The sequence below is a fragment of the Condylura cristata genome, unplaced genomic scaffold, assembly GCF_000260355.1.
Source record: "Condylura cristata isolate star-nosed mole 26May11 unplaced genomic scaffold, ConCri1.0 scaffold00002, whole genome shotgun sequence".
Classification (NCBI taxonomy): Eukaryota; Metazoa; Chordata; class Mammalia; order Eulipotyphla; family Talpidae; genus Condylura; species Condylura cristata.
In genome coordinates, this window is record NW_004567103.1 from 2285142 (window position 1) to 2305075 (window position 19934).

A 19934-nucleotide genomic window follows, 5' to 3' on the forward strand; every position below is an offset into this window, starting at 1 on the left:
GATATGGATGGCACTGAGACTTGAGCCCTGTGTCAACAGGGAGGCCCTAGTGATGTTTTCTTTAAACCAAAATTCTTGCTCTGAACTGAGATTCCGGCCCAAGGAGGCCAGAAAGACTGCTGGGCCTTGAGGCCACCCAGATAAGGTAAACTGAGGCTGACGACAGTTTTGGGGCTGAACATGATGACCACCAGGACCATCTGCTCTGACGAGCTGTCTGCTATGGCTGTCTCTGACCCACTGGACCAGGCCCACTGGAGACGGGCAACACTGTCGCTGCATAGCTTCAGGGCCACGAGGGGACGGGTTCTTCTGGGGCTCTGACCGCTGCCCTCAGATCCACAGCGGGTAAGCTAAAAATTAAAAGCGCTTCTAGATTCCATTCCTGTCTCTGCTTCCTGGTCTGGTAGCAACAGGCAGCACCAAGAACTCAGGCCCATTCTGCAGGGAGTGGGAGGGCTCGGAGGTGTGGACGACAGCAGGGCCAGGCGCCTGCCAGAGCTCCCGAGCTGGGAATCTACTTTTACGGAGCTGAACCACTGCTGCGGCAGAGCCTGGCACACGTCCGCATGTGAATAGAACCCATGGAATACAGATACATTCTCTTTCACTCAAGATTTTCAGTTCATTGGCCTGAAAAAATGGGGTGTCTGCTGCACGTGGGGTTTATTACAGTAGGTCACCGGAGACAGCAAGGCTGAGTACCAGCAGGACCGTGGCCAACTCGGCCTGCGCACAGGCCCGTAGGGGCTTCGCCATCCTATGTCCACTCTGGGGCCCTGAGGGCGAGCAGGGCCAAGGCTGGGCACCCACACCTCCAGGGGATCACCGCTTCTTCTTCAGCCGTCACGCCCTCACTTATACCACGGGCACCGGTAGGTCCCAGAGCCTGGCCCGGCCTCACTACGCGGCGTCCCAGAGCCAAAACGTGGGCGGCCACCCCGGCAGCCCGTGTGCAGTTTCCTCCTGCTGCCTCTGATGGGATGGCTTCGGTCCAAGTCTCAAGGTGAAGACACCTGAAGCCTCCCACACCCGGGAACCTGCAGGAGGGAGGCTCCCTGCCGAGCGGCTTCAGCCTTCACCGTGTCCACCCGTGTGCCACGCACGCCGATGGGAGTCGCCTCAGACTGGTGAGTAGGCACCTGGCATGACTTAGCACTGTCCTGGGACGTGATCGCGGCAGAGCAAGTTTAAATCCCCTGCTTCTGAGAGGGGGTCCGCCCCCCAAAGCAGACCACACTGTACCACCAGCTGTCACCCCAGCAGTCACTTCCCGAGGGCACTGGCTGGGAAATAAAGTCCCCACTTGGTTTTGGGGCTCACTCCTGGAGGCAGCAGAGCCCCTCAGTGACTGGGTGACCAGAGACTCTGTGAGGAGGGTCCCCATGTCGAGATCCCTCCCCCCACCACCACCATGCTCGTGCACGGAGAGCAGAGGCCGAGGCCACGGAGCTCCTCCTAGGCGGGAGGGAGTGAGCCACTGCGACACTGTCCTGGACAGGCTGCCAGTGTCCCCTGCTCACACTCGAGTTGTGGGGTAAAGCCATTGCTCGGCTACCCCAGGGAGCTTTGGCGTCGGCCTGGACGGCAGACTCGGGGTTCCTGGGGGCGCACAGCTGCCTGCTCAGTGTCTGAGTTGCCATGAATTACCCCCGAGGTAATTCATGCCCCACAGCAGAGGCAGCCTGGAGGCCTCACGACGCTGACGCCAGGACCAGGCCTTCAGTGGTGCGGCACGGAGCAGCCGAAATGGCGGGGAGACCCTCCCCCAGCCGGGGAAGGTCGGGGGTGAGGTGGAACCAGATAGCCGGTCTCCACAGGCCCTCATGACTGGCCTCACGGGATGGCCTGAAAGAGAGAGACTGGGAAAGTGGCCTCGTTATTACAAAGGAGCAAGTTCCAGGAGAAACAACACAAGAAACAGCCTTTTCTCCCAAAAGGATAAAGAATAAAATAACCATCAGGAGGCACAAGTGTGAAAAGCATAGAATAGATCTCTTTATTTACAATCAAGTTGGGCAACATTAATTAAATAAATAAAAGACGTGCCCGGCCGGTGCTTCCGCCTTCCTCTGACCCTTACCTTGCCCCAGGAAGGCGGGTGGGCGGGCGGGCAGGCTGGAGGGCGGCGGGGAGACGCGCCCCTCAGGAACAGCCCTCCTTGCCTGCTGCCTGCATGCACACCCACTACGCCCACCACAAAGTTAGGAGGGGAAAATAAAGTGCAAATCAAAGTGATAGAAATATTGGTGTCTCAGTCACTCAAAGAAATAAAAATTGAAACACAGGTATAACGGTAAAGATAAATGTTAAAAAAAAAAAAAGCCACAGGCCATTTTCCTGGCCTTGACCACAAGCCCTGAAGTCGAAAGATGCCCTCAGGCTTCCCAGACGAGTGGGCTTCTGGGACTAGAGCACCGCGGGGCACCAAGCAGGCCTGGGGGCGGGACTGCAGCCCGGCCCAGGGTGAGCGGCCGGGCCAGGCCTGGCCCGGCCCTCGTCACTGCCCTGTGGCCACTTATCTGGAGAGCGGTGGCAGGAACCCACCTGGTGTAAGGGGGTGGGGGACAGCTTCTCTGGTCCTGCCACTCTACCAGGCTTTTGCACTTTTCCTACCTTGAAAAACGAATCTTTTTAAAATATCGAATTGAGATCTTCTTCATACATGTGCAGAATCGTTGGGGAAAGGAGCAGGAATGCCAGCCAACGGCTGCCTCCCAAGCACGGCGGGAGGCCGAGTGGTGTCCGCAGTGACCAGATACCCGGAGCCGGGCCAAGGATGGAGCCAGCAGGGGACTGAGCCCTGGGTGGCCTAGAATCAGGGGGGCCCCTGTGTTCTGGTTCTGTCCATCCAGTGACGGCGGGTTCCCCAGGGAAGGAGCCCAGGAGCAGGACACGCCAGGGCTAGGCTGCTAGGAAGGGGTCAGAGGAAGCGCAGGGGAGGACTGAAGCCCAGGTGTGGGCCGTTGGCACTGCCGCCGGTGAGGCGCGGCGGAGCCCGCGCCCCGAGGTATGGAGACCAGGGCCAGTAGTGTTTCCCACCTGAGTCCCGTGAGCTGAGAACCTGTTCTCTGCCGGAGGCAGATTCTCTTCAGTGTCACTTTCTGAGGCCGTGGGATGTCAGTCAAAATCCTCAGAAATCCAACTGGAGGCAGGCTGCTGGGCCCAGGCCAGCGTCTCCTCTGGAAGGTTAAGCCAGGCTCACACCAGCTGCCTGACGGCGCCCCGGAGCCCACGTGGCGTGGCGCGGCGCGGCACGGCACGGCTGGCGCCTCTCCCAGGCAGGCGCTGTCAGTAGTCCGACCACAGCACGGCTTTGCTTCCCTTGTCCACACTGACCACGTGCGAGCCGGAGGGGGACCACGCCACCGCATTGATCGAGGAGCTTCAAAGGGAGAAGCCTGCAGTCAGGGAGCATCTGGGCGCTCCCCAAGGCCTTGGACCCTGGCCGCCATCACAGAACCAGGACAGGAGGAAGCTGCCCAGCCCGCCAGGAAGGAAAGGAGCCGACGGCGGCAACCGAGCTAGAGTGCACAGCGCTCAGCGAATCAGGCAGAGACGGACTCGCAAGTAGCCCGGGCCGGGGGAGCCAGGAGGGCTGGCGGGCAGAACACGCTAAGCCGGCCTGGCCGGCCACGGGGTGGAAGGCAGCAAGCAATGCGGAAATCAGCGTTTCCAAGGTGCCCAGTGCGGGGCCCCAGCTTCTCTCCACTGACCCAGCTTGGAGAGGGGCAAGGAGGGGCCCCTGCCCTGAAGGCCACCCTGGGCCAAGTCGGGGAGACGGGGCAGGGGAGGCGCGTGGCCGTGTCAGCTCACCTGTGATGCTTTGACAGGACCTTCTCCACCTTCCCAGAGAGCACGCTCCAGACGTAGAGCGCACCCTCAGCCGAGCCTGCTGCCACGTAACTGCCGTCGGGGCTGCGGAAGGGTCAGGCGGGAGGTGTCATCCCCCACTACGCCAGCAGGCCGGGGAACCTTCTCCCAGAAGTAACCTCTCCTCACCGAGTCAAATGCAAGACAGCGCAGCTGCCTCCCCGCTCCTCGGCCTCACCCAGCCGGCAGGGGACAGAGCCACCACATTACTTCTGGGGCTAGTCCTTAACCAGGACACAGGAGCTCAGAGTGAACCCCAAAAGCAAGGGCCTCTTTCTGACTGACTGCTATCACAGGCTCACAGTGAGCAGGGGTGGTCGAGCAGCTTCTCTACCAGCGGCGCCGCGTGGGGAGCAAGGAGAGCTGGGAGTCAGGCCACCTTGGGGCAGCTCCTCCAGCAGCCGCCAGCTCTGCCCGGGCGGCCCGCCTGAACGTCTCAACTAGGTCTCACACGGCCCGTGACGTGCCCGTGCGGAACAAGCCGACACTGCTACACTGCTACCTGGGGCGGCGGCTACCCCACGTGATCACAGAAGCACCAGGCAGGATGGCAGCGCAGGGACGGTGCCCAGTGATGAATGTCTAAGCTCAGTCTCTCACTGGGCCAAGGCATATGGAAAGCGAACTTGCTTCCCCGGGAAAATGCCCAGGCTGCCCTGCGGGGTGCCACGGGGTGGGGGTGGGGGAGCCCCACTACTGACCTGAACACCACTCGCGTCCAGTCTGAGCCGCACTTGAACCCGGGCGCGCTGAAACAAACAGGGGCTCCCGTCACGGAGGCCTGCGCAGGAGCGGAGGCGGCGCCCGCGTGGCCCGCCCGTTACCTGAACGTCTGCCTGACAGCGTTTACTCGCAGATCAATGATCTTGAGCAGGTCGTCACGGGAGCAGGTGAGCAGCTCAGTCCTTTCCGGGTTCAAGTCCAGAGCAGTGACCTTTCCTAGCAACTCCATCTCTCGGACTATACTCTCTGACCTAAGACAGACATGGAACGTCTCAGAAACCCTCATACGGGAAGGGCAAGTGTTCCCGTTAGCCAGGATGTCAAGCCACGCAGGAGCGGGGACCAGGCTGCTCAGCCACCACGACCTCGGCGAGGCTGCTCCGGGCGTGGCCGCGGCCGTGCTTCTGAAGACCAGGTCGGACTTGCTGCGCACGACCTGTCTTTCTCATTTGTTGAACAACAAAGAAAATCAGCTGCTCGGCACGCGGGAACCGGGGCCACCACCCGCCAGCTCGGCCTGGGGACAGCGTTTCACCTGTCTGAGGCCGTCTGGCCCTGCCAGCTCAGCTCGGCGAGTCGAGGGTGCCTGCGGGTGGTGCCGCCCCAGGCACTGAGCGCCCCCCTCAGCCCCTCAGCCCAGCCGCGCCCAGCCTGTGCCCACCATCCGAGGCAGGGCTCCAGTATGACCGCCCCAGGCGGCCTCACCCTCCCCCGCCCCTCCAGCAGCTTTCAGGGTCACTGTGTCCAGTGTGGGCCTCAGGGAACCTTCTCCTTGGTACACTCACAGCCTGAGCAAATTCATCCACTTCTCTGGGACGCGGGGTCCTTCTCAGGCTAGGGGTGGATTAAGTGATGTGGACCCCAACATCCAATTAGAAAATTCCACTTTCCAACTTCAAAATTTCAGGTTTTGAAGAGGTAAAGCTGTGAATTTTCTGCAGGCTGTCTAGGCGCCTGGGTCATTTCTAAGCTTCACCCAGAGCACGGACTCCGCCCGCTGCACCCCCAGCCCACCACCGGCCTTGTCCTAACCACCAGCCAAGCTCGCCCCGCGGTCCCCGCCTGCTGTTTCCACACAACAGGTCAAAGAGCCCCACTAAACTGGCACACACCCCCACACCCCTGCTGACTGCTTGAGTTCAGGTCCACATCATTTCCCCCCTCATTTCCCTGCACCCCAATAAAACCGCCACCAAGCAAACCTATTGGATGCCTGGGACGCCACTACACCCGTCAGCCGTCGGACAAGGCCAAACCGCCCGCCGCCGCGCAGGCGCTCACAGCCAGCTCCGCACGCTGTCTCTGCCTGCCCTCCCCACGAGCCCTGCCGGGACACCCTCTGCCCTGGTCTGGGCCTTCTCCAGAGGCCTTTCTACAGTGTGACGGCTGCTCCGTGCCAAGACTGGTGTCGGGCGCTGGCCTCCGCCACGGCCTGTCCCCCCGCTGCGAGCACTGTGGCCGGCCGGCCTGGCACCCGCCAGCCCACAGCTCCCGCGCGAGCTCGGCTGAGTGCACCACGACCTCACGGCGCACCGCAGGGCTGTCAGGATGCCTGTGCCCGCGGCTTTCTTCTGCCCTCTCCAGGACATGGAAACAGCCCACTCCCTGGCTGTTCTACCGTGTGTGATGACCCCCACCCCAAATCTTGGGGGTCATACCGGATGTCCCAGAAACGAATCTTCTTGTCAAAATGTCCGCTCATTACACACTGCTCGGTGCAGACAATATCGTTGCAGCTGGATCCTGCGAACACCGTCTTTATGCCTGAAAGAAAACCCAACCGTGGCTGTCAGAGAGGCCGGTGCCCACGAGGCAGCATCACTACCTCCCCTCAGGATCAGCCCTGCTGCATAGGGATGTGGCTACCATGACTGACTCTTTGCCCAGCACCCTGCCTATGAAACCCGACTTCAAAGCAAACAGCACCCCCGAATGCTGGCTGTAATGGGGGCAGACACCCGGGATCACATCTGTTTGCACACACAGAGAGACTGAATTTCCTCACAGACTTTGCTGCGGAGATCCCAGAGTTTGAGGGTCCGGTCATGGCTTCCAGAGACAATACGCGCGTTGTCCAGCAGGAACTTGGCCGAGAGCACCTTGCCACTGTGCCCCGTGAGCGTGTGCTGGGAGAGAGAACACCGTGGGTCAGCTCTGAGGGCCTGTCCTGACGCTCGGCCCGGCCGGCTTCTCTAAATGCTCAGGGGCTGGTCAAGAACGCTGAGACAAACCAGGGCACCGGGGGAGCCAAAAAACTGACAGTTAGGTGCTGCCTCGGTGAGGTCACCGAGAGGAAGAGGCTACAAAGCGGCCCAGCAGACGAAGGACATAAGTGGCCGCGTGGCTCGATGAAGGGGAGCCGTCAGCGCCCCGGCCGAAACCAGCCCCGTGCCAGGTGCTGCACGAGCTGCTTGCAACTTGCCCATGGATGATACAAGTCTTTAAAATCTCGGCCAGACCCCCAAACCTGCCTGCGGTGGTGCAGTTTCGGTGCTAGAAGGACCTTTAAAAAACAGGTATTTCCATGTTTCGGATATCCCACTTTCTCAAAGAAGTTGAATAGAAAATTCTTGGTGTTAGGCGCTAGTGATGTCGCAGGTCTGGGCTCCCTCAAGCAACAGGCTACCTGTGCCGAGCTGCGCAGGCGCAGGCCTCCGACTGAAACCGTCCTCACACGGGGAGGTGCCCCGCTCCTCAGTTTAGCCAGGCCTCAATCCAAGATTCTTGTGTGAGCCCTGAATGCAGGCACATTTGGGGTCTACCTGAGCTTTTTATTTTTTCACTTAGTTACTTTTAAAGATGTATTTATTTAAAGATTAGAACTGGGGTACAGGCCAGAGGTGCAGGGGCAGTAGAGGATTCCCCAGAGACAGAGTGGGGAGCAGAACAGGTGGATCCACTGAAACACACTGCTGAGGGGAGCAGGGGGGAGACAGGAGAGGTCTGCTGTGCCCTGTGGGTCACTCCCTAGCCAGGGCTCGGGCTCCTGCTGAAGCAGCTGCAGCGAGCTTGTAGTGCTGTGCTTTACCCTGTTGTGCCACCAGGGAGAGAGAGCCCTGAAGATTTTTACTTATTATTGCATACAAAAACTGGGGTGCAAGCCAGAGGTGCAGGGGGTATGAGGATTCACTAGAGACAGAATGGGGAGCATTCCATTGAAATATACTGTTGAGGGGCGAGACAGGAGAAGTCTGCTGCGCCCTGTGGGTCCCTCCCTGGCCAGGGATCGAACTCGTGCTGCGGTGGCTGAGGAGAGCTTCATGGTGCTGAGACTTTATAACCCCTGTGCCACCCAGGAGGCCCTAGCTGAGTCTTTTTAAATATTTGATTTTAGCCAGTGCCTCTGGAAGTCAGTACAGACAGGGTCACTGCATGCAGGTTTCCGGGAGGAAATGCCAGGGGCCTTCCCACCAAGCGTGAAACTTCAGCTCTGAACGCAGATACCAGCTTTCCCAGCACCCTCCTGGGCGACTGCTGCCAAGGAACTATGCCCAAGAGGTCAGTTCTGCTGCCACACATGGTTCGGGGGCAGAGCGGGGGCTTAGCGCTGACCTCTCCTCACTGAGCGCACCAGAGCAGGACAAAACCTCTACTGACAGAAAACCAATCCCCACGGCCTGAAGGGGCTCACTGACATTTTCTTTCTTCTCAGGAGAAAAAAAGACACTCGAGTGCCTCCCCACAGGCCCTTCTCCCTCTGAAATGGGGAGTTGGTGCGACTCAAAGGCTCCTGCACTGTGTCCCCCTGACACCTTCCAAGTGCAGCGCCCACTGCTGACCTCCCCCTCCCTGGCCCTCCAGAAAGGAAGAACTCTGGGGTGACGTGAAGTCAGGAGTGGAGGTGCCGCTAAGCCCCCAGCCTGGGGAACGGGGCAGCGAGACACAGGACTCAGGGAGGCGCTCCCCAGCGGCGTGAGCGGAATCTCGGGGAGCACTGCTGCTGTTCCACCCCACACCTCACACTGTGCACGTACCTCTGTCGCGATACTACAAGCCAGCGCCCCACCCCACCTGGGTCTCCTGAGGACTGAAAGCGAGCACATACACAACACACTGCAGCTCGGGCCCGACGCGTGGTGCGATTCAGGCAACCCCCCTTTCTGCTGCAAACGGATGGCGGCAGAAGTCCTGACCATGTCTCGCGTGGGCTGGAGGGGCTGTAGGAGGGTGGGCCGGGAGGCAGCCTCGAGCAGGCCAGCAGCCTCCCTGAGGCGCAGGCGCCTCAGACTTGGCCTGGAGACCTGCGCAAGGGCTCCACAGAGGCAGCCTGAGGCCTGCGGGGAGCCCAGAGAGCCTGCAGGTGCCACCTCCCCGGAAGTGGGGCCCTCAGCTCTCAACACGACTAACATCTAACACTAAGAGTTTCCCACTCAACTCCTCAGAAAATGGGAAATCTAAATAAACGTGGAAATAGCTGTTTTTAAGGATCCTTCCAGCTCCATCCCTAACAAATCACATCAGACTCCTAACAGATTGCTTCCTGCTGTCCCCACATGCCCCGAGATCTGTCTCTAAGAAGTTTAAATTAACACCACGCCCTGTTTTTATATGGGGTGACACACGAACGCTTGCATTATACTTTTTTTGGGTAAAATGCCAACCAGAGTATCGAGTTCCTCCTCCACTCACCCTTCCAGCAGCCTTTATTGATGAGGTCCTGTGCTCATTCCTTCAGGCTGAAGGAACAACATCTCCAAATTGAGATGTGTTTTTCATTAGAACAAAACTAATGTGTCCATTAAGGATGTGACCTTTGTCTTGGGTGACTGGGATGCTAACGCGGGTGGATGCAACGCCGGGCCCATCCCCTCATCCTTGCTTGCACCTGCCTTCCAGGTAAGCCCCCAGAGCCACGGCCTCTGCCTCAGTGTGTCGTGTGAACGCCCAGAGCCCACTCCCAGCCGCCGCCGTGGCGGTGACAAGTCCTGGAACCTGGAGGCTGGGCTGGTGTGTGCAGGTAAGCTGGACCGCTAGCCAGAGTGTGACTCCCCTGAAGAGGAGAAATCTGTGCGGGCTCCCCTTAAGTGGAGTCCTGGATAAAACACAAGTGTAAAGTGGAGAACGAAGGAGGAAAAGGGAGGCCGGGGACTCAACACAGCAAAATTCCCAGGAACACAACACCTAGCTCATCCACCTGACATCTGCATTCTGTCTCGACACCACCAAGTGGGGAGGCTGAACCAAGTCTCTTAACTCGGCCTTACCCGTAACCGATAATCATCCACCGTCCAGATTCGGCTTGCGAAGTCATTTGAAGCCGCTAAGAGGTAAGATCCCTACAGAAAAAAGAGGGAGAGGGGAGGGAAACAAACTTTGGCCAAAACAATGTAATTCGCAAAAGTCCTTCAATAACCAAGACCGAGCAACCAACACCCCCACCCTGAACCCCCTCTTGCCACCAGGCGCCCCCCATTCCAGGTCGTGCAGACTCCTCCAGCTCACAGACCCTTCCTCCCAAGTCAGTCCCTGTGCCACCACCTTCACAGCAGCAACTACCAATTCTCTACCCATGGCCCAAACCACCGGCCTCACAGGCACTCTCCGCTTTCCCACAGGCCCGCCGGAGACCCCACTCAGCACAGCCGAGGTTCCTAGAGGCCCCAAGTGCTTCCACACAATCAGTATCTGACCCACACGGCATCTCCCAGCCACATTTACTTATCACCCCCAACGAACCAAGCAGCACTGACCCAGACTCCCAAGGAGCAGCTCTGCTCTGAAAACGCCTGTGTGAGATGAGATGTGAGGGGAACACCACAGCCACGCAGGGAGCAGGCCCTGACTCTGGGAGGTGAGCGGCGACTCTTCCTGTGCCCAGCTCTCACCTCCAGCCCACCCCCGAGTCAGCCCTGCCCAAACTGCCCCCCTGCACTGGCCATCTGGATTCCCACACTGCTCCTTAATCTCCGCTGTCATGGTTTACAGAGTGGACCGTTGGTCAGGGATTCGACGCACCTGCCTGGAGCACAGGACCCAGGACTCAAAACCCAACTGGGAGTGGGATCGAGAGCGCTAAGTCAGCACAGCCAAGCGTGAGTTACCCCACCCGCGGGAAGGCTAGCCACTACACCCGCGAGTTCCGTAACAACTTGCATCTTCCTCTAACTAGACATGGCTCCAAAACACAGCGCAGAGAGGCCACACATAGACCAGTGTCAAGAACCAGTGAGTTTTAAGCCCCCTAAAATTACCTATTTCTGTGAATGTTAAGACACTTACAGCGCTGTCAAACTCGATGCTTGTAATTCCCGCGTTACTGCCGGACAGGGACCCCTTGAACTCACATTTCTCTGCATAAAGAGACGGAAAAGAGAGCAGAGTCAGGCAGACATAAAGTGAGGGGAGGGTGGCACTGGGGTGGGCAGGAGTCAAGGGCATCTTCAAAGCAGCCGCCAGCAGGGGCCGAGTCAGAGACCAGGACGCCCAGCCGGAGGCAGCCTGTGGGGAGCGGAGGGGCCCCGCTTTGTCCACACGTGCCCCTAAGCTGCTCGAGGCATTTACAGCTGTCAAGTCCCTTATACAGAGGACTTTAAAACCAGATCACCCTGGAGGCAGCTTACGGGCACAGCCATTTCTGTGGCTGCTTGCGGCCGGCACATGCGTCCGGGGTCCGACTGTACGTGTGCCGACGCGTCACTTTAAGAAACAGACTGCACGTTTTCAGAATCCAAGGTGTGACCATTCTGAGACCTGAGTTTAAGTTATATTTAACTGCCTGCCCACCAGGTGTCAGGAAAGCTAGCCCGGAGCCGCGGGCGTGGGTCCTTCCTCTCCCTCACCTCCACGGCCTAGTGTGACGCCCCCATCCGGTGCTTCACCAGCAGACCCATGACAGGTCCCCTGGCCCAGGTTTCAGACAGCTCTGGCCACCTGAGGAAACTCAATGATTCAGGCACAAATATGGAGGGGTAAATCCCAACGGTAGTGTGTCTGAGGCTCTTTAACGGGAGTGGTGTGGGGTGACCGACCAGGCAAGCCAGGGCCTCCCTTGCTGGCCTCGGGGTTATGTCTCAGCACTGCTGACCGCCACAGCCTGAATTCCACCCAAGCCAGGCAGTGACCCCGGGCGCAGCAGACCTCTCCTGTCTCCCCGCTGCTGCCCTCAGCAGTGTGTTTCAGTGGATCCGCCTGTTCTGCTCCCCACTCTGTCTCTGGGGAATCCTCTCATCCCTCCATGCCACTAGCCTGCACCCGGCTCTTGTATGCATCAGTAAATATAAAACAAATCTTTAAAAAACTGTAACTGAGTCCCAAAATGTCAATATTGGGCTACTCCACTTTCAAAATTCCAAGAAACAGTTATTCATAACTCCCATTTCTTGTCTTAATGAAACTCAACCTCACTGAAGAGACCTGACCTCAGGTGCTCTGTCCCACAGGCTGCTAATCTACTTTCTCCAGGCGGCCCTCCACCTTTTATTCTCAGCTATGAGTGTGGTCAGTCCCCCAGGCCAGTGGCATCACCAAATACACATAGCAGAGCTCAACGTCCAGTTCAGAATCCCCTGACCTGAAAGGGGGGTTATTTTTCCTTTTGAAACTGGACTACCTGGGAGATAGCCTGATTAACATGTATTTGAGAAACCAAGTGAGAATAAAGGCTTCATTTAACAGCAATTCCTGACCGCTGCTCGGAAACTGGGTGCCAGTCTCCGCTGGGGTGTGAGGAGGGACAGAGGGCTCCACGATGCGCTCTGGTTGGACAGTTCCCACGCCACGCGCGGGGCTAGAGACGCAGCTCCTAGAGACACGGGACGGACGTCAAGGCCGACCCCGTCTCCCCTCTGCTCCCTCCACGCACCCCAGGGGCCCTCACCTCCGAACACCTCCCAGAGCTTCACCCTGCGATCCATGCCCCCAGTGGCCAGGAGCCGGGAGCCGGGGCCGAACTGCACCGCGTTGACTTCCCCGTCATGCGCGTCCTGCAAGACAAGCGCTGGCATTAGAGCCGGCACACTCTGGGTGTCTACCCACAGCTTACACGCCCACCTCTGAGGACAGGACTGGAGGGCCCCATCATTAACTCGGACCCTTGGCTCAGGGCTTCTTTAAGAATCTTAGTAGTCTTAAGAGCTGCAGTTCCATTTACTTAAATACAGTACAAACTTCTATTAGAAAAATTTTAAAATCTATTAACTGCCTAAAATTTGCCTTTGCATTAACTTTATTCCTAAGACTAATGAAATTTTGATCTTATGTTCAATTTTGATCTTAATGGCTTAAGCAAGCCTGATCTGCTTTGGTGCTAATCACATGCATGCTACCCGTTGAACTGAGTGCCCCAGTCCTGGGTGGCATGGCTTTCAGAGTGCCTAAACATGAGGAGACGCCCGCCCATCACCACACGCTGTCATGTGGGCTCGACACGGCTCTCTGCAGAGACTCGGCCTGCCGTGTGGCCTGCGCGCGTGTCGACTTCAGGAAAGAGCCTCTGCACGTTTTGTGGCCTAGGACTGTGCCCGACCAGGAGCAGCCCTGCAATCAAACACAGGTGCGACTCAGGGCCACCGAAACACCTGCCTGGGGCACACGGTGGCCGAGACTGGTATCCACACCGGAGCACACAATCTGAAGATGTCATTTTTGTTCCAAATGAGAATGGAACCCAAGGGAAAAGCGTCCCATCTTAGAAGGGGGAGCGAATGCTCGGAGATGTCACTGAAGCTCTTCTCTGGAAAGACTGGACACCAATGCCGGTGACCTGCCCAGGATCTGCTCTGCATTGCTCCAGCGAGCTTGGGAGGAGACTGGACGAGGGGACCCATACTCACTCCCCTCCACTGCCGTAACTTCTGTAATTCCTGAGGTGGGAAGGTGAGTGGGGCGTGTGCCTGCATGCGCTCTGGGACACAGGCACTATAAATGCCCACCATTCACCAAGCCCTCAATCACTCGCTTAAAGGGTCCTTTTGAGAAGACAAAAATCTGCTCTTCACACTTGCTTGAGACTGAAAGAGGAAGGTGTTTGTGGAGTTACAAATTGAGACTCTTAAGCAATAGGAGCTGTTACTACTCTGCCTGGTGGTGATTTCTCAGCAACCCCCCCCCCCATCCCACTGCTGTGAAGCTGGCCATCAGTGGCCAGACCCCAACTCCAGCACGTCCTGCCCCTCACGCTGCCTGCCCGCGTAGGAGGTCTCAGATTGAAAACTTGAGATCATGCACATCACACCCAGGGCTGCCGCTCATCACTCTCCTTCTGGACCTGGTTCTGTTGGACACACGTCAGCTGTGATTCGCTCACTCTCAGAAGCACACACTGACAGGATCCCAAATTATCAGCCGCCCCACTGTCCCATACACATGACTTAAATGTGAAGGGAGGCAAAAAAATGGGCCGCTGGGAGCTGAGGGCAGCGCAGGGGCTGCGATATCAGTGCAATCAGACCTTTTACCAATCATCACTGACCTCCGTGAGGGAGTGGAGGAGACACCCTGGTGCCCCACTGACTTTTCATCCAGAGTGGGGTTCCTTCACAAGGTCCAAGAACCACTCAGCCAGTGACGGTGTAGAGACCCCTAACTGCTCAAGCTCCTTCCTCCTTATGCCTGGAACTAAGAACTCCCCCAGAGAAACCCCATCGTTTTTATAGCAATTCCACTCCCTTGTAAGCTGGCTCCTCTAACTCAACCCCACCAGATGGGCTCAACTGCTGACCTCTGCCTTCTGCCTACCCTCAGCCTCCTGGAGCCCCAGCAGAGGCTCAGCCCAGTGCCCGCTATCTCCCCAAGGCTGGCTCAATACCTGCCCCGCCACCTCAGTGGGACCCAGATGCCCCAGCCGTACTAGGACCTGGCTCCAGGTCGGACCTGGACCATCTCCAGGTCGGACACAATTCCCGAAGTCGAGAGCTACGCTGCCGATCGCTGCCGACCTTCTGAAACAGACCAGCGATTACTTTCTAGACTGGGACCAACTGGTGATGACTGTATGGAGTCCCAAATTCTTACCAGACCCATTCCTCACCCTGCCGGCCGGCCTCAGGCAGGCCTGTGCTCAGAAGGCAGCTGCTCCAGGCCTGCTCCCGCCCCGACGGCACGCGGGAGGCGGAGCCTGACGCACAGTGGGCGGGGCCTAGGACAAGCGTACTCACAAAGACAAACACCGCGGTTGTTGGCACCCGCACTTCTTTACTAGAACCAGGGTGAGTGTCCACATTGTCCGGGGGCACTGGGAAGGAAGAGACAGAGCGCCTCCTGCGAAGCAACAAGAGAGAGTATCAGACAGGCCCGCATGGCTCACTGTCCATCATACTCAGAAGGGAGTCAAAGACAGCATTTAACTTTCCTCTTGTAGAGCTTTCAGTAATGTGCCCATTCGGAAGCGTACTCACTCAAACGGCCACTGGCCAGGGAGGCTTGCTGGCTCACAAACACCCAAGCTCAACCGAGCAGAGTCCTGGACAACCACCGCGTTTCCAGCCAGTTAGCTGCTAGAAAGCGCGCTCAGCCTAATGTTAACTGCTGGCTTGGAAGGAGCTGCTTGCCATCTTATACAACTATTTTAACACGATCTCTGTGGCTCATTAAAATCGTCCTCAGCGTACACTGGTGGTCAAGGAGGCATCGAACACATGCCAAAGAGTGAGCAACAAGGGAGTGATTACAAGAGCTCAACCAGCTTGCGCCAGAAGGCTGACCTCATTTCTAGGAGCATGCAAAGCATCCTGGTTAGCACGTGGACATCCGGTGAGAGGGCAGTGAAGCGGCGATCAGCACCATTACCAACCACCCACAATGGCATGCGAGGCTGAGAGAGGAATGGATTTTCACCTGGCAGCATCAGAAGAGTGATGTCCCAAAAGGGGAGACTCGGACAGACTAAAGGGTAAGGCCAGAGATCAGCACGCAGCGATATTAAGAGAAAGGAAGTTGAGGGAAAAAGGAAGAAGCCGAAATTCAGGCATCTTGTAGTCTGCACCACTGAAATTCTGGTGTACATTTACAAATCGATCATAAATCACGTACGTATTCTTAGGTTCATTTACATACATATTAACAAGGAAAGGCAGTTTTCTAACCTACCCAAAGATATTAGTGATAGAATCCAGAAGGCCTCCAGCAGGCTGCGAGAGTCGCTTACTAAAGAGGAGGGGAGGATAGGTTTAAACCTTAGAAACATTTGCCCAAATAATTAATCAACAACAATAATCCACAAAAACAGGTACCTGGAATGTTTCCCATTGAGCCCCAAACCGCTGCAAGAAACCCATCACGGCACTGAGCCACCAGGAAACAGTGGGAAGGTAGGAGGGAGAACCCAGCCTCAAAGTTTTAAAAGAAGCAAGGTTGCCTGGCATCACACCTGCTCCCCAGACCACGCTTCCCCAACACTAAGCGCCCACGGCCTTCTGGCCTTGGGCCAACCTCCACCTGTATGCGATGGGTGGTCAGGTGGAGGGTGAAGAGTGGGGGGCTAACCCTGTATATACATATGTAAGAGCAACAATGTAACCCAAAGTTCAAACAAATAACCAATCCCCATTTGTTCAGACCTGCCTTAGCCCTCAAGGAAAGCCCTGAGCCCCAGGAGCATTATCAAAAACAAGCCCCTGCCTGGTGTGGGTAACTGGCCTAGTGCGCACCTGGCCCTTCCCAGCAGAGAGAGGCAAAGTGCATGAGGGGACAACAGAGCCTTGCTCTCCGCAGCTGCACCAGAGGCCAGGATTCTAGGGGGCTGGGCCCGGGATGACATGCTCTCCCCAACTGTGGCAGGGCCCCGCCCCCCCCAACACTCACGTGGCCGCTCGGCTGATGGCTCGCACAGGGGAGGTCTCCTCAGGGTGATCCGAGGTTTCATCCACAATGACTTCGATGTCATCGTCCCTGAAAAGAGCAGAGGCCGCACCTGTGATGGGGTTGCAGGCGCTCGCTGAGGGCTGCTCTGCATTCCCCAGCCACACGCTGTGGCCTGGGCTCCAGGGCTGGCGGAGGCTTCTCTGGAGGAAAAGAAGGAGCTGCACAGGGTGACCCTGAAAGAACCGTGGGCCATCCACATCACATCCAGGGAGCCTTCGGCAGGATGACACCAGACTCTCGGGGGTGAACCCAGAAGCACGTCAGACACTGACTCTCAACATCTTGCACCCAGAACCTATCACGCTATAAACGAATTTTACTTCCATGAAAAGCACGTTCAAAAAAGTGCTTCTGATCACGTGACCCTTTCCGGCGGAAACCCAGCTCCCACGCAGAGAGCAATGACGTAATGGCTGACGTCTTCTGCACACCCCAATAGCGGCTGTCTGGCAGGCAGCTGGGGGCCACCACACGCCACCTACCAGCAGATCCTGTAAGGTGAGTGGCCGAGAACAGTGAAGTCCAGGGTCCAGGGAGATGGGCAGTGGAGAGAGAGCTGCGAGGGACTGCTGAAAGGGCAAGGGAGCGACGCCCTGCAAGCCAGTCTGCATGCGGTTCGCCGACGAGAGCCGGGAGCGTGAGCTCTGGATGCAGTCCGACTCTGGGTGGCTCATGCTTGTATTTAACCAGTTGGTGCTGGCCCTCCCTGGTGGCGCAGTGGTTTAAAGCGCAGCATTGTGATGCTGTCCACAGCCACTGCAGCACGAGTTCGATCTGTGGCCAGGGGGTGACCCACAGGGCGGTTCAGCAGACCTCTCCTGTCTCACCTGCTGCTCCCCTCAGTGGTATACTTGAGTGGATCCACTTGTTCTGCTCCCCACTCTGTCTCTGGTGAGTCCTCTTACCCCCCCCCCCTTACCTCTGGCCTGTACCCCACTTGTTATATGCACAAATAAATCTTTAAAAAAAAAAATAAACAGTGCTTCTGACATTTCACAAGAAATAATTAAGTCACAGGCACACCCCCCCTTTTTTGTTGTTTATCCCACCGGATGCAAAGCACCTCTGGAATTTCCCTTCCTCCTGTTTTCCTTGTTGGGGGAAGGCAAGTAATCACTTTGGTCTTAAGTGACCTCCTGCCTAATTGCAATCCTCAGGGAGAAGTAAAACAATGAAATGCAATCACCCAAGACTGTCCCCTACCCTAATGCTTGGGTTCTAGGAACTGGAAAGCAAGACGCTCCAGGATTGATTATCTGGATTATGTAAATACAGACTGAAGAACTTGTTACACCAAGCAAGTTAAACCAAGTCCAGGTCAATTTGTTTTCCTTGGCTGCTGAATCTAGGGTTCCGTGTACCGGACCCAGACTTGACAGGTGTGGAGAACAAAGGCCGGCCTGACAAAGGGGAAGGCCAGGCCTTCTTTCCTTCTCAGTTGTGCTCTGGGGATCACCTGTGTTGAACCAGGAGACGACAGCACAGCACGGCAGAGGTGGTGAGACGGAAGCGAGTCCGTGTGAGCGTTTTCAGCCAGTTTACAGTCTTCAAGGTACTGGAACTGCGCCGTGGCCAGTGATGAGAAAATGCCAGACTGATAACGCATCATCCAACATTTTATCAAGCCTTTCAAGAACGAATACCCATCTGGTTCAACTGTTCAAAAATACTAGGAGAGGAGGGCCCCCAATACCCTTTATGATGCCAGCATCACCCAAATGCTGAAACCAAAGAGCACTAGGAAATAACAGACCAGCATCTCTGATGAATCTCAACACAAAAACTTTCATATAATACTAACAAAATGAATTCAACCTCGTAACACAAGGACTATAGACCTTGATCAGGCAGTTTTTATTCCTAAATCAGTCTGATGCATCCTAGCAACAAAATTAAAGATAAAAATCCTATGAGAATATCAGTAAGTGCAGAGAAAGCATGTAAGTTTCAACACACCATTTCTGACACAAACTAAACCAGGTGGGAATAAAAGGGAGCTACTTTAACATAACAAAGGTGACATATCACAAAGCAACAGCCAGTATAATACTCAGTGATAAAAACCCAGAAGCTTTCCCCATGAGATCTGGAACAAGACAAAGATGCCCACTGTCACCACTTCTGCTGAACTTAGTGGTGAGGTTTTGGCCAGAGCTGTCAGACAAACATGGGAAATAAAGGAAACCCAAGTTAGGAAAAACTGAAACTGTCACCATTCAGAGGACATATGAGATGCCATTACAAAGTTACTAGAGGGCCTTCCCTGGTAGTACGACAGGTTAAAGCACTATGAAGCTATCACAGCCACTGCAGCACGAGTCTGATCCCTGGACCCTGAGGTGACCCCAGGGCGCAGCAGACCCCTCCTGTCTCCCTGCTGCTCCCCTCAGCGGTGGGTTTCAGTAGATCCGCCTGCTCCGTTCCAGTGTCTCTCATGAATCCTCTCCACGCCACCCCCCAGCCTTGCACCTGTGGCCTGTACCACAGCTCTTGTATGCATAAGTAAAATTAAAAAAAAGCAAAACTGCAAAAACAATTTGAGGAAAAAGGCATGATGTTAGCTGATTTCAAGCTTTCTGTAAAGCGACAGTATTACCGTATAATAATACCTGCACGGATCAATGAAATAGAATCAAAAGCCCAGAAATAATCCACGTACATAGTAGCACCTAAGCTATAAAACACCCGGGACCATAACATGGGGAAGTCTCTTTAATAAATGGGAAAATCGGGAAGTCACATGTGAGATAATGAAGCTGGTTCACATCTATGTCGATACATGAAAGTAAACGCCAAGTAGATTGAAGATTTAGATATAAGACCTGCAACAGTGAAATACACAGTAGAAAACACAGCGATACATATGGTGATACCAACAAAGATGATGTTTTTGGTGGCCCAACCCCTATATGCAAGGGAATTAAGCCCAAAGATAAACAAGTGGGATTACTTCAAGTTAAAGAGCTTCTAAACAGCAAAAGAAAATACAAGACAATTAAAAAGACTCTTCTGAATGGGCAAAAATATTCACACTGACAAAAGCATTAATAACCAACATGTGTAAACCTCATGACCCACCAATAAAGAAATTAATAACCTAATTAATAGAAAGATAGCAGAAGTGGGCAGTTCACCACAGAGCATATCCAGGAGGCCAAGGGGGATGTTCACTGTCCCTTTCAGAAAGCAACTCAAGTTAAAACACAAATTGCAGGGCCACCTGGTGGCCCAACGGGTTAAAGTTCAGTACAAGCTTGATCCCAGGCCAGGGAGATGACCCCATGGAGGCAGACCTCTCCTGCCCCACACACTGCTCCACTCAGCAGTGTACTCAGTCTTTAAAAACACAAACGGAAACCTGCACAAGTTACCATCTCACACCTATGAGATTAGCTTGTATTAGAAGGCCCTCCCTGGGCTGGAGGGGCCCCACCACGCTGCAGGTGGAAAGGTGACCTGGTGCCACCTTTGTGGAGAGCAATATGGGTTTACCAGAAACAGAAATACATATGACCCAGCAATGCCACTCCTGGGCATTC

The 19934-nt window shown here is 55.9% G+C and overlaps 1 protein-coding gene across 2 annotated transcripts in view; it reads right to left on the reverse strand.

Annotated features, from left to right (window-relative positions):
- Positions 1-1994: 1994 nt before the first annotated feature.
- Positions 1995-19934, reverse strand: part of ATG16L1 (autophagy related 16-like 1 (S. cerevisiae)) — a 31107-nt gene continuing 13167 nt past the window's right edge. The window contains exons 7-19 of one of the 2 annotated variants that reach the window (XM_012727444.1): positions 16336-16422; positions 15622-15678; positions 15370-15417; positions 14691-14793; positions 12413-12518; positions 10816-10886; positions 9801-9872; positions 6602-6722; positions 6255-6360; positions 4698-4847; positions 4575-4622; positions 3817-3918; positions 1995-3385 (exon numbers count right to left, since the gene is read on the reverse strand). In XM_012727444.1, the coding sequence (XP_012582898.1) occupies positions 3292-3385; positions 3817-3918; positions 4575-4622; positions 4698-4847; positions 6255-6360; positions 6602-6722; positions 9801-9872; positions 10816-10886; positions 12413-12518; positions 14691-14793; positions 15370-15417; positions 15622-15678; positions 16336-16422 (1165 nt within the window). In that variant the 3' untranslated portion in view covers positions 1995-3291. The remainder of the gene's footprint in view (positions 3386-3816; positions 3919-4574; positions 4623-4697; positions 4848-6254; positions 6361-6601; positions 6723-9800; positions 9873-10815; positions 10887-12412; positions 12519-14690; positions 14794-15369; positions 15418-15621; positions 15679-16335; positions 16423-19934) is intronic. The other variant, XM_004674186.2, reaches the window with a different exon arrangement.